This window comes from Lepidothrix coronata, unplaced genomic scaffold (assembly GCF_001604755.1).
Source record: "Lepidothrix coronata isolate B3197 unplaced genomic scaffold, Lepidothrix_coronata-1.0 Scaffold281, whole genome shotgun sequence".
Lineage (NCBI taxonomy): Eukaryota > Metazoa > Chordata > Aves > Passeriformes > Pipridae > Lepidothrix > Lepidothrix coronata.
In genome coordinates this window covers 527477-540364 of record NW_016690461.1, presented here as the reverse complement: position 1 = coordinate 540364, position 12888 = coordinate 527477, and the positions used below count along the sequence as shown (strand labels likewise).

Genomic DNA, 12888 nt, shown 5'->3' with positions numbered 1-12888 from the left:
CACTAATCCCAAAATCCCAACTCCTGAAAGTGTTGTCCAAATGCTCCTTGAGCTCTAGAATCATGGAATATCCTGAGCTGGAAGGGACCCACAAGGACCATCAAAATCCAGCTCCTGGCCCCGCACCGGACACCCCAAAATCCCACTAATCCCAAAATCCCAACTCCTGAAAGTGTTGTCCAAATGCTCCTTGAGCTCTGGCAGCCTTGGGGTCGTGACCAAGCTCTGGGAAAACTGTTCAGTGCCCGACCACCCTCTGGGGGAAGAACCTTTCCCCAAAAATCCAACCCAACCCTCCCCTGACACAGCTCCAGCCTTTCCCTCGGCGGGGACCACAAGGAGAAGAACCTCCTCCTGGCCATTTGAATTCCACAGGGTAAAAACCACGGGGAACACCGGGAAAACCAGGAGGCAGAGGAGGCACTCACCCATCCTTCTTCTCGGGTTTGGGGGCGGCGTTGGGGCAGCGCTTCCCGTTCTTGGCGGACACGTAACTGCACTGCTTGAAGGGAGCGTTCCTGTCCTCCAGGATGTGCTTGATGCAGAATTCCTGCCCCTCCAGGCGGGGCTGGGAGCAGGGCCGGGGGCTGAAGGCACAGGCCAGCGGCTCCTGAGGCCGTGGCACCGGGGTCAGGCGGCCCCGGCTCGTGGGCAGCACGTGGATCCGGATCCTGTTCATGGCAACGCCTGCAGGGAAAGAGAGGGAACGAAACACCGACAGGATGAAGAGCGGCAGCTGGGAACTGATGCGGGTAAAATTCTGACCCCCATGGCCGGTATGATCCCCATCCCTTCAGGGCCCCTCCCAGTTCCCGGGCTCACCCCCCCATCACTGACCAGTACAGGACCAGAACAGAACTCCCTCCTCCTGAATCCCGGGGTATCCCGGTTCCTATCCCTGCCTGCATCCCCGTGCTCCCGGTGCCTCCAAGTGCCCGTTCCCGCCTCCGTGGCGCTGCATCCCGGTTCTCATCTCACCTCTATCCCGATGTATTCCGGTTTCCATCCCGATCTACCCCGGTGTCCACTTCTCCTCTATCCCGGTGCCCCATCCCGGTGCCCATCCATGTCTATCCCGGTGTCTATCCCGGTCCCTTCCCCAGTCTATCCCGGTCCCCTCTCAGTCTATCCCAGTATCCCATCCCTATCCTATCCCGGTGTCTATCCCGGTCCCCATCCCAGTCTATCCCAGTATCCCATCCCGGTCTATCCCGGTTCCTATCCCGGCGCCCCCCTCCCGCGCACGTGCTCCCCCGCCGCTTCCCCCGCGCATGCGCGCTCCCTCCGCCCCGGCGCCGCCATTTTGTCCGCGGGCGGCCGGCGCGCGGGGGAACCCCCGGGGGCCGCGCAGGAGACGCTGTCGGCGAGGGGAGCGGGGTGGGGGGCCGCCCGCGGGACGGTGCGGGGCTGAGGGGGCCCGGAGGAGCGCGCGGGGGCCGCGGCGAGGGGCTGCGCAGGGACCCTCCCGTGGGCGGGCGGCGCCGCCGCCATCTTACCTCGCTGCCGCCGCGGCCTCCGCGCAGACCCGGCGCGCGCCCGCCCCGCCGCCTCACTGGCCCGCCCGGCAGCCAATCGGCGGGGGGCGCGGGGGCGGTGCCGCGCGCGGTTGGGCGATCCCGCCGTCACTCACGAGGGGAGCGGCCGCGCCCGCCGGCTGTCACGTGGGCGAGGCGCGGCGGGAACGCGACACGTGGGCGCGGCGGGACCGGGAGGGTCCCCGGGGGAGGCGACACCGGGATTGGGCTTCGGCCCCGGGAAAGGAGGAGCTCCCGGGAGCCCCGGCTTGGTCCTCGGGCTTGGCCAAGAGCCCCCCCCACTGTTCCTGATCCCCTCCCGGTTTCCTGGACTGGCTGCAGACCGACACTGCTCCCCGCCGGTTAACGGGAAGGCAGAACCTCCTCATCCCGGGAGAAACCGGCCTCCAAAGGAGTTGGGGGAAACAAAGGGCTGGGCCTTTGTCCAGAGCCTGAAATCTAAGCCAGACCCAAAAACGGACTAAACCCGTTCCCAAACCCTTGGCAGGGGGGAGGGTCGTCGAGGGCAGAGGTGCTGGAGGGAGAGGCCAACACTGAATCTTCCTGAAAACAAGCCCATGTGGAACAAGTTTCCCAAAAACCATCCAGAGACCATCCATTTATTGAAGGTGGGAGAGTAAAAGTCTAAGAAGGAAGGAAATGGGGTTTTCCCAAACATTCAACCCAAACCCTGGTGGGTCCCTGGGCTGTGTAAAAGCTGCTCCCAGCTTGGCTGTGAACAGCCACATGCCAGTGGGATTCCCTGGAAGAGCTGCCCTGGGCACAGTGATCCTGCATCCTCATCCCACTGGGAATGCACCATAACCCTGTCCCGATCACCCCGACAGCCAAGTCCTCCAACACAGCCCTAAACCCAGCTCTGCACACACCAGCCTTGGGCTGCAGGAGGGGAATAAGGGACAGACACCATTCCCAAATCAGAGCAGGTTTAGGAGCGAGGAAACAGGACCATGGCAGGGAGAGCAGCTCCTATCACCTGGAATTCCCTTAGCCCCCCACATGCCCCCTTCCCCCAAAACCTCCTAATTCCACATCCAATCTCCAACAGCTCAAGTAGAGCCCCCACCACCAAGTCCCCCCCAGATCCTCCCCGGGCTCCACCGCAGCCCCACGGAATTAAAAGGACCAAAACCACTAAGATATAAGTTAATGCTTAAATTATTTGTAAAACATCTTAAATTTTCTGTGACATATTTTAAATACCCCCCACATTCCCCAGAGGGGGGGGCAAAGCCCAACACTAACTGGGAGCCTATGGGGGGAAAGGGAAGGAATAGAGAAAGGGTTCCTTATCCTTTCACAGCTTTTTAACAACTAAATATCAATAATAAAAGTTATATTATAATAAAATAAGTTCTTCGTGAGGCAGTGGAGATCAAAAAGCCCTTTCTCAAGCCCCGCGGGTTCGGGCTCGGGCTCCGGACTCAGTAGTAAAAAGGGGAGGGGGGGGTTTACTTGGGGAGGGGGGGCAGCGGGGGGGGCGGTTCCGAGGGCAGGGGGGGCGGTCGGGGCTTGTCCGTGTTGGCGGCAGCTCGGGAGCCGCTGGAAGCCCGGGGGTTCAGGAGCTCGTACGAGTGGAATTCGAAGGCGGGGGGCTGGGTGGGCTGCATGCCCTGCGCGCTCAGCAGCGAGTGCAGCATGTTCACCGTGTCCTGATAGTCACTGGCCTGGCTGGCGTTGTGCCCGTTGGCCCCCGAGGGCCCCTTGTCCGATTTGTGGGCGCCCCGCTGGGCTTTGCCGCCGGGCTGGGATAAATCCGAGCTGTGCCCGGGCAGGTGGGAAGCCCCGGGGAGGTGGGAGTACGGGAACGGCACCGCGGGGCCTTTGGAGGCTTTGCCCGCCTTGGGCTGGTGCTCGTGGGGCGCGGCCGAGGGCTCCTCGGGCAGGGGTCTCTTGCGGGTGGGGGCGAGGGGCCCGTAGCCCTTGTGGGGGGCGGCGGCGCCGGGCTGGGCGCCGTGCTTGGAGTCCCCCGGGCGCTTGGCCGCGGTGCTGGGGCCGGCGCCGAGCTGGGCGTGCAAGTGTTTGTGCGAGTGGTGGTTGTGGTGGTGGTGGTGGTGGTTGGACGAGTGGCCCTTGTGCTTCTCCTTGTACTCCCGGCTCTTCCCGCCCTCGTCCGCGGAGCCGTGCCTGTCTCCGGGGCCCGGCACCTTGATCCGCATCTTGATCTCCTCCTGCTTGGAGGGGATGGGCCTCTCCCCGCCCGCCCCCGCCGCCTGGATCCTCATCTTGAGGGCTTTGTCGCCCTTGTCGGCGCCGGGCGGGCGCTCGGGGTTGTCCGAGCCCGCGATGGGGATTTTCAGGATGATCGGGGAGGGGTTGCTGTCCTGCTGCCCTTCCCTCTCCCGCTGCTGCTGCACCAGCAGGTTCTGGGCGGCGTAGGCGTACTGGGAGCGCACGTTGGCCTCCATGTTCTCCAGCTGCCGCTTCTGCGCCGCCAACTCCTCGGCGTGTTTGGCCCGGTACTCCTTGAGGGACACCTTGGCCGACGGCGCGTTCTTGGTGCCCTGCTTTGGGTAGGCGGCACCGTCCTGCTGGGGGTGCTCGGCGGCGGCCGAGGAGCTCTCGCTAGTCCTGTGGATGTCCAGCTTGGCCGGGGGATGCCAATGATCCGCCTGGGAAGGGTCGGCGGCGCTCGGCTCGCCGGGGGAATCGGCCGCGGGCGGCAGCGCCGGCCCCGCGCCGGCCGTGGAGGACGTGGACATGCTCATGAGCCCGGCGATGTTCATGTCCGAGCTGTTGTTCCTGGAGATCATGTTGAGGATGGTCTGCTCCGACAGGTTCTCGTCGTCGCCGTGGTCGTCGGTCTTGGACTTTCTGGCTGCCTGAGAGGCCTGGAATTGAAAGACCAGCCGGGTGTTTACTCTGGGGTGTCACTGGAGCTCATCAGTACAGACAGATTTTGCCCCCATCCCTCCTTGTGGGAAGATTCCCGAGCCCTGGAAGCCAGGCTGCTACTGCAGCTGGAAAACCAAAGTCTCTCCAGAGTTAATTCAGTACAGACAAACTCGAGCACCACTCACAGCATTCAGATTCCACACACACGCTCCCTTCCCAGACACTGCCCCGCACTGTCATTCCCAAAGGAATCACAGAGAATGTCCAAAGTTTCTTACCCGCCAGTTCCGGATCCGTTTAAGCCGACTGGGAGTTTTCTCAAGGATCTGCAGGAATTCATGGGTCAGTTCTGCAGAGGAGACACAAACCCGAGCGGGAGGGTCAGAGCAGCCCTGGTCCCTCAGGACAACCCCCTCTTCTGATGGATGGAGCTACTGGTGGGATGGAGCTGCTCCGGGAGGGGAACTCTGAGAACTGGAACCACTGACACATTTAAACTCATCTCTCTGTGGTGCTACAGAAGCTGCTGCTGCCCTGGAAACCTCGGCAAGCCCTGAAATCCTGGAGCCCGTGAGGTGGTGTTGGAACATCAGACCCAGGACCAAAGATGCCAAAATAATTTAAGAGCCTTTTTTTTTCTTTTTTTCTTTTTTTTTTTGGGGGGGGAAAAAACCTCGCTCCCAAACTTACCATCTAAGAGCTCCAGAGTTACAGTGCCATCAACGTATTCCCACCAGTGCTTCCCGTCCGTGGAGACTGGGATCTCCCAGTTGGACCACTTACAGGCCAGGTGGATACAGACGCAGGCCACAACGGGCGGGGTGTACTGCAGGCTGAAGGTGGTCAGGTGCAGGCTGACGTCACCGGGAGAGAAAACAGAAAGCCATCAACTCCCACGCCTGAGCCGCAGCATCCACGCGGGACACGGGGGGGAACGTGGGCGTGGCCCTCGGGACCTCCCCGGAACGACCCCCGGGCACAGCCGGATCCGGCCCGGCTCCACCGCCCGGGGGGGGTCTCTGCACCGCTGGGCTTGGCCGGCCCTGCTCTGCTCCAGGAAATTTTGGGATCTCCTCCACCGGTTTTTGCCTATCCCTGTTTTGGTACAGGAAATTTGGGATCTCCAAGGAAGAGGAAAGTCAGTGGGGACCTGCCGGCCCCACCTTCTGCTCTGAGGAGAAAGTTCCAAGCACAACTCCTGGATGGCACTGAAGGAGCAAACTGGCCCTTTTTTAGCTTTAGGAAGGCTCTGGTCTATCCCAAAGGATTTTCAGGAATACATACTCAATGCTGGAGTGACCCAGGAGCACCTGAGCCAGGTCACCTACCAAGTGTTTTCATTAATAAATGACATTTCCCACTCAGTGCTGGGAAGTGTGGGCAGCACTGGGAAAGCAAGAACCAAGGGACTGAAAGGATCCTGCTCTCCCTGCAGGAACACCAGAGCTTTAGGAAACATGGAAGCAAGTCTGAGTGTGGGATCTGCCCACACACAAACGGGAAAAGGAGCCCCTGAGCACCCACGAGGCACCATCCCCTCACCACCTTACTGAACGTTTTTCCACCAGTGAAAGGTGGAGAGGCAGAAACACGGAATCTACAGCCAAAAACCCTGAGGTTTCATGGATCCTGGGTTTATCCAGAAGAAGCAGGAAATTCAGAGCCTTGGCAGAGTGCACTTAAGGTGCACAAAGAGCCTCAACTCTGCCCCATAACGATGCCAGAAGGAAATCCAAGTGGAACACATGGATAAATCCAGTTCATCCCCAAGGCATCTCCCTCAGGCATCACTTTGGGGCAAAACTGAGGCTCCACCTCGTCCTTTCTGCCTGGATTTCCCTCAGTTACAGTCTTAACTCCCAATTCCTTGGCTTTGCAACTCTTGCTGCAGGGATAACAGAGGTTTCAGGGCTGTGTTTACCCAAATATCACCAACATCACATTCCCGATGCCGGAAATCCACAGGTGCCCTTTGGAGCCTGAGAACACCTTCAACAAACAGTGCAGGTGAGCAGGGAACACCTCCCAGGTGGAGAGGAGGGAAACCAGTGCCCAAAGACATTCCCAGGGCTCGGAGGCAGCTCTGGCCCTGCAGCTTCACCCGTGCTGGCTCCCAAACCACCTTTTGTTCCTCCCTAGTCTCACAAAGACATAACATTTCTGTGTCCGTGACATTCACTCCATGATTTGCCTGAAGCTGATAATCCAGGAAATTCAACGGAAAAATAATCCCAACACGAGTTGCTGGCATCAGCCTGGAAGCGAAAATTTAGGGACAAAACAACCCAGAGGATGAACTTGGGCTGACTTTTCTTTCCAAGGTTCTACTCACAGCACAGTTTCCTCCTGGCCTGCACCCAACTCTGCTTTTACCCCATTTATACCCTAAATCAGCCTTTTTCTGGGTACAAACCATATTCATGGACAATTCCCACAGCACCTTGTTGGGTGAAAACTCTCCAACACCTGGCACTGAGCAAGGAAAAATGTACACATTCATTTCACCTTTTTTTGTTTGCTTTGGGTTTTCCTTAAACTTTCACAAATAAATTCTTATAAACCAAGCACTGAAGCTCCTGAGCACCCCACCTGCCTCATTTTCCAGCTGGTTTTGCCCAGCAGCTGGCAGGAAAAAAGGGTAGGAACCCTTTCTCAAGGCTCCTCCTGAGGGATTCCCAGCTGCTCCCAGGCTGAGCGATGCCCCCAGAGTCACCAGCAGCAGACAAATTATAAAATCAATTATAAAATAAAAAAAAATAATAACCTGTTTGTAGCCATGAAATAGGAAGTTTGTGCCAAGTCCTTGCTGGCTGTAAGATAAAAGGAAAAAGCAGGGTGTTACTTGCATATTCTGATAAACATTATCATTATTTTGGTGCAAGGGCCACATGCCACCCATGGATTAACACACTCTAGGCCACAGCCACAGGGATTTGGGGAATTCTGCTCACTGAGAGCTTTGTGGAGTTCAACAGAGCCAGAATCATTTAAAGCTGCCTCTTTTTGGATGATTACAGGGATGGACCAGCTCTCCTGTGAGGAAAGGCTGGGAGAACTGGGATTGTTCAGCCTGGAAAAGGCTCTGGGGTGACCATCGTGTGGGACTTTGGACAAGGCCTGGAGTGGCAGGACAAGGGGGAATGGCTTCCCACAGGAAAAGGGGAGATTTAGATGGGATACTGGGAAGAAATCCCTCCCTGGGAGGGTGGGGAGGCCCTGGCACAGGTTGCCCAGAGGAGCTGTGGCTGCCCCATCCCTGGGAGCGTCCAAGGCCAGGTGGGAGCAACGTGGTCTTGTGGAAGGTGTCCCTGCCCTTCCCATCCAACCCACCCCAGGATTCTGGGAAGCTCTGGAGCAGTCCCAGCTGGACATCCCACCCTGTTTTCCCAGCCCTTCCCATCCCAGTTGCCCCTCACCTCGCACGAGCTGGGTGCACTTCACCACGTGGGTGTGGGGATGGTCGATAGTGATCTCAAACCCTGCAAGGACACAGACAAACGACCATCAGGACCAGCAGCACAGCCCTGGATCCACGTTTCCTGCTCCCCTTCCCTCCTCCAGCCCTGCTCGGAGCTGGGCAGGAATAGAAGAGCCCATTTTCCTGCATCCAGAAGCCTCAAGTTCTCCAGCCACAAACCCTGGAGGTCCCTCTGGTGCTGCCAGACCTCCCCAGAGCTCAGGGACTTCTGAAAGGCCTCACTGGGAACAAAACAACTATTAAGGATTTTAAAAATAGCAGGACAAAGCCTCTTGGAGCAGCTGGGAGGAAGGAGAAGACAATGGCATCTGCTCCAAGGAATTTCTCTCACCCAAAAAGCTGAGAGGAAGCAGATTGTTTCCCTTTGAAGGGGCCTGAGGACAACTGAGTTTAATCCTCGCTCCGGTTTCCTCCTCAGTTTGGGAATTATGTTTTAAAGGGAGAAAGAATTCCAGTTGGTCCATGTGTGCAGCAGATCTGCAGAATGTTCTAGAAGAACTGGGATGTTTGCAAAGGCAACTGGAGAACTGAGTGGTTGCAGAACTGGGCTCAGTTCAGCCGTGGGTTTGTGGCCCACGACACCTCAGCCCGTCCTGAGGGGGGGACACAGCTCTGAATCCACGCAGGAGTAACAACTCCTGCTCTTTTGGAGAGAAAAATCTACCTACAAACTGCCTCTGAAATGGAACATGTGTTAGTAAGAACAACTTTTAACAGCACATTTGAGAAAGGAACAGGGTACCAGGTCCACCAACCACCGCCCTACGTGGAGGCTCCAACTTCTACTTCCAAAAACTGTTGCTGGTTTATTGTTTTCTGGGTTTTTTCCCCCCCATTCAATTATTTGATGCAAATATTCACTTTTTAACTGGGTGTTTTAGACATCTCTCAGCACAAACTGCTTCCTGCAACAGAATTAAGAGCTTTAGGGGCTGGAACTAGGTGGTTTTTAAGGTCCCTTTAAACCCAAACCATTCCATGATTCTATGACTGAGCTGGAAAGCACAACCCATGACAGCGACCGGTGTCCAAGCAGCACAAATCCTGGTTCTTTAGGGGGAAAAAAGCAAAAAAAAAAAAAAAAACCAAAAGAAAAAAGAAAAAAAGAGACAAGCCACACTTAAAATCTCTCTGAGCACTGAGCCTGGCAGGAGTTACACCTGGAAAAACTGATGTTAAAACAAGAGTGGGGGTGAAAAAGGGGGTTTGTCGCCTGGACTCTGGGGAGAAGACAGCAGGGGTCAGGCTCTCCAGCCTGTGGAGTTCTCCTGGCTCTGGGATTCGTGTGGCAGCCCGGCCGCTTCGAACAACTTACCCAGGGTCTGCAGTATTATGCTCTCTAGAATGACCAGGTCTTGGGCTTGTTGCAGGTAAGCCTGGGGTTGAGAGGACAGGCAGGTTACTCACGGAGAGGCACTCGGATCAAGCCTGCACATTCCTAACACCCTTCTCTCCAGGGGAAAAATGGGAATCTCCCTGCACGGGGCCACTGGCACAGACCCCCTGGAAGTGCTCAAGGCCAGGCTGGGTGGAGCTCAGAGCAAGCTGGGCTGGTGCAAAGTGTCCCTGCCCATGGCAGGGGGGTGGGACAGGATGGGGTTTAAGGTCCTTCCAACCCAAACCATCCTGGGATTGTGTGAAAGAGGGAGCAGAGCTCTGGGGTGGCCCTGGGTGCTGGTCCCCCACACTCCTGGGGTGGCACAGGAGCAGGAAAGGAATTAGCAGGAATCAGCAGCTATTCCTGCCTTTTTTTTTTTTCTTCCCCTCTCATTTTCCATAAGTTTCCCTGGAAAAAAAGCTGCCCCTTCCAGCAGGACTGGCTGCCCAGCTCCAGGTGAAACGGGCTGTCTGGAGAGGTGGGGGGGGACCAGCAGCGTTTTTAACCCCCTGTGACAGGCGTGGGGACAAACTGCTCCCACCTCTGCTCCATTCCAGCACCTCTGCCCCCCTGGGCAGCATTCCAGGGACACTGGCTCCCACCACACCTGGACCCAGGTGTGCAGCAGAGCAGAGCAGAGGCTGCCCAGAGCAGGGAAGCCCAAATCTCCCCGTAGCAGGAGCTGCTGGACTGGGAAGCTGCCCCCGGGAGGGTCGAGGAGCCACCGGAGCCACGCGATTCCAGAGGCAGTTCCCACTCCTCAGAGCGCATCCCAGGGCTCCATCCCCACACCCACCTCGCTCTTGGTGTCCAGCAGAGGCTCCTGGGGGTGCAGACAAGCATGTGCCACCTTGATGACGTGCTCCAGCTTCCGGGGCTGCTCCTCCACCTTGGCTGCGAGGAAAAGCGCCGCCGGCACCACGGACTGAGGGGAGAGGCACAAAAGTCACTTCAAAAAGCCACCAAACTCGACAATAAATCAAATAAATCAGGTGAATTCTCCACATTCTTCCAGGAAGTGAAGCCTGTGCAAGTCCAGCCACCACCAGGAGGGAGAAAAGGGTCTCTCTTCTCATCCCTCCCCCTTCCCAAAATCCCTCCCCTGGGGCCAGTTCCCACCTCCCCAGAGCAGAGCAGGGGAATTCCCAGTGCCCCCCTTTCCCTCCAGATCCCAGCACTTACATTCCTGTGGAACTGGGTGAAGGACTGCACCATGTAGAAGCGGTGCATGTACACGATAGCCGTGTTGATGGTGAGCTGGGAGCTTGAGAAAGGGGTTAAGGAAAGGCACAGCCATGACAGAGACCCCCGGGCAGGGAGTTTCTCCTCAGGGGAGCCCTTGGAATTGATCCCACCGGGATGGGACAAGCTCTCCGCATTCCTGGGCTGGGTCTTCCCTGCATCCCAGCACAGCTCCTCCCGAGACTAAAACGGGCTTTCCCAGATCCCAAAACAGGCTCGGCTCTCCTCGCTCCCAGGCTGGGCCTTCCCGACAGCCCAGCATAGCTCTCCCTGCTCCCCAAACCCATTTCGGGATCTCCTCGACCCCCACACGAGCTCGGTTCTCCCGGCCTCTCGCGTCTTCCCTTCCCGCACCTCGGTACAGCTCTCCTCACTCCCGAAACGGGATCTCCTCGATCCCAAAACGAGCTGGGCGCTTCCGGGCCGGTCGGGCGTTCCCGAGCCTTCCCAACACGCCAGAGCGGCTCTGCCCGCTCCCGAAACAGGACTTCCTCGATCCAAAAAACGGGGCTCCTCCCGCTCCCGAGCCGAGCCGGGCTTTCCCAATACGCCAGCACCGACCTCCCCATTCCCGGGCCGGGCTCTGCTCAATGCCGGGCCGGGCTCTGCTCAACCCCAACGCCGGGACGGGCTCTCCCCGCTCCGGGGCCGCTCCTTCCCTTCCCCGCTCTCGGTTCTCCCCACACCCTCCCCCGTCTCTCCCGACCCTCCCGTCTCCCCCCCTCTGCGCCCTCCGCGCCCCGCCCCGCTCCCCCCCACACCCCGCGGCCTAGCGCGGCCTAGAGCGCGGGCCCGGATGGATACACGTTGAGGCGCTGCCCCATGTCCTGCAGCAGGTTGGCCGCCTGCTGGCGGTACGAGAGCTCCTTGTCCGGGTCGAGCCCGGCGCGGCGGGAGGGGCTGCGCTCCAGCTGCTCGCGGCTGAAGTACCAGCGGCGCCCGGGCCCGGCACCGCCGCCGCCGCCGCCCGCCGAGGCCTCCATGGCGGCTCTGCGCCCGCGCGGGGGACGCGGCGGCGTGCGCACGCAACGCGGTGACGTCACAGCGCCGGAGGGGCGGAGCGGGAGCGGCCGTTGGGGGGAGCGCGTGTTCCGGGAGAGGGGGCGGGGCTTGATGGTGGGCACGCCCACCCCGTGTGCGGATACGGCCGTGGACGGACAGGCCACGCCCACACCGGAAGCCTGAGGGGGCTCCGGTTTTAGGGGGGTCTCGCAGCCCCCCCCAACCTCAGGGCGGTGTTTGTGCCCCCACGACAGCTTCTCACCGCCCCCTTACCGGGACCCTTGTGTGTCACCCCTCCGGGACTACGGGACCCCTTCCTTACCAGGACCCCCCCAGCACTGGGACCCCCGTGTTCCCACCCCTGGGACACCGGGACCCCCCTCTCAGATCCCTGATATGTCCCCCACCCCAGGACATGGGGACCCCCCCACCTCCGATTTTACGGCCTGTACCCCCCCCACCAGCCTCTCAGCCCCCCTTTACCCGGACTCCCCCTCACTGGGACCCCCGTGTGTCCCCCCCCTTGACCCCACAGACCAGGCCACAGCTCGTATCCAAAGTGTTTTATATATAATTTATCTGTACACACGAAGGACAAAGTACCTCAGGTCTGCGCTGGGATGTGGGGGCGACGCTGCCCCCCACACACCCTTCCCCCCGGGCTGAGCCCCCCCCCCCGCCCCCAAAACCGCTTCAAAAAAAAAAAACAAAAAACCAAACCGGAAAAAAAAAATTAAAATTAAAAGAAAAAAAAAAAAGTCACTTCATTAGTTTTTTTGCATTTAAAAGGAGGAAGGGGGCTGCCCCCCCCTCCTCCTCCCCGCTGCAGCCCCCCCCAGAGGGAGCTGGGACCCCCGGGGGGGTGGGGGGGCTGCGGAGGTGCTGGGCCTGCGACCCTCCCAACCCCCCCCGCAGGCGGCACTTCAATTTGGCACATGGAGGGGGCTGGGGACACCCCCACCCTCAAACCCCCCCAAAACCTTCCCTGGGGGGGCCCCATCTCCCCTCTTTGGCACATGGAGGGGTTTCAGCAAAGGAAGGCGGGGGGGTGGGTTCACCCTGCCCTGACCCCCCCACCACCAAAATAAAACACCCCGGTGCAGGCCTGGGAAACACCCCCCCAAAACACCACCTTGGGGTGGGGGGGGAGCACAGAGGGGTCTCACCGCCCCCCCCCTCCAACCGCCTCCCTTGTGTCCGTTTCTCCCTTTTTTTTCTTTTTTATTTTTTTAAATACGTGGATTTGGGGATTTTTCTCTTTTTATCCTCGCCTGGCCCCAGCACAGGCTGGGGGAGCCCCCCGGGGGGGGTGAGGGGGCACCATGAGGACCCCCCCTAACTGCCCCCAGGGCCGGCGTTGAGGAAGTAGGTGGTCATTTCCCCCTTGCCCTTGACCTTGACCAGCCCCCGGCACTCCA

At 59.2% G+C, this 12888-nt stretch overlaps 3 protein-coding genes across 3 annotated transcripts in view; all 3 read right to left on the bottom strand.

Annotated features, from left to right (window-relative positions):
- The window catches only part of KANSL2 (KAT8 regulatory NSL complex subunit 2), an 8522-nt gene extending 7284 nt beyond the window's left edge, over positions 1–1238 (bottom strand). Inside the window, exons 1-2 of the mRNA XM_017836615.1 lie at positions 979–1238; positions 429–687 (exon numbers count right to left, since the gene is read on the bottom strand). Coding sequence (XP_017692104.1) covers positions 429–687; positions 979–1006 — 287 coding nt within the window. The 5' untranslated portion in view covers positions 1007–1238. The remainder of the gene's footprint in view (positions 1–428; positions 688–978) is intronic.
- Positions 1239–2639: 1401 nt separating this feature from the next.
- Positions 2640–12888, bottom strand: part of ADCY6 (adenylate cyclase 6) — a 21392-nt gene continuing 11143 nt past the window's right edge. The window contains exon 19 of the mRNA XM_017836660.1: positions 2640–2787. Within this exon, the coding sequence (XP_017692149.1) occupies positions 2776–2787 (12 nt within the window). The 3' untranslated portion in view covers positions 2640–2775. The remainder of the gene's footprint in view (positions 2788–12888) is intronic.
- CCNT1 (cyclin T1) lies at positions 2870–11451 on the bottom strand. Its single transcript, XM_017836661.1, has 9 exons — positions 11273–11451; positions 10409–10490; positions 10023–10151; positions 9164–9224; positions 7787–7849; positions 7135–7180; positions 5061–5224; positions 4649–4719; positions 2870–4366 (listed from the first exon to the last, which is right to left on the bottom strand). The coding sequence occupies exons 1-9, from the start codon at positions 11449–11451 to the stop codon at positions 2987–2989; spliced, it is 2175 nt and encodes a 724-aa protein (XP_017692150.1). The 3' UTR covers positions 2870–2986.

What these genes read in the sequence shown, in the direction of transcription:
- CCNT1 (XM_017836661.1), bottom strand. Translation starts at nt 11,451, where the DNA reads ATGGAGGCCTCGGCGGGCGGCGGCGGCGGCGGTGCCGGGCCCGGGCGC. An exon ending in ATGGGGCAGCGCCTCAACGT is followed by an intron (nt 10,491 to 11,272) that starts GTATCCATCCGG and finishes CCCTTTCTCAAG; the next exon opens with CTCCCAGCTCACCATCAACA. An exon ending in CATAATACTGCAGACCCTGG is followed by an intron (nt 7,850 to 9,163) that starts GTAAGTTGTTCG and finishes GTGTCCTTGCAG; the next exon opens with GGTTTGAGATCACTATCGAC.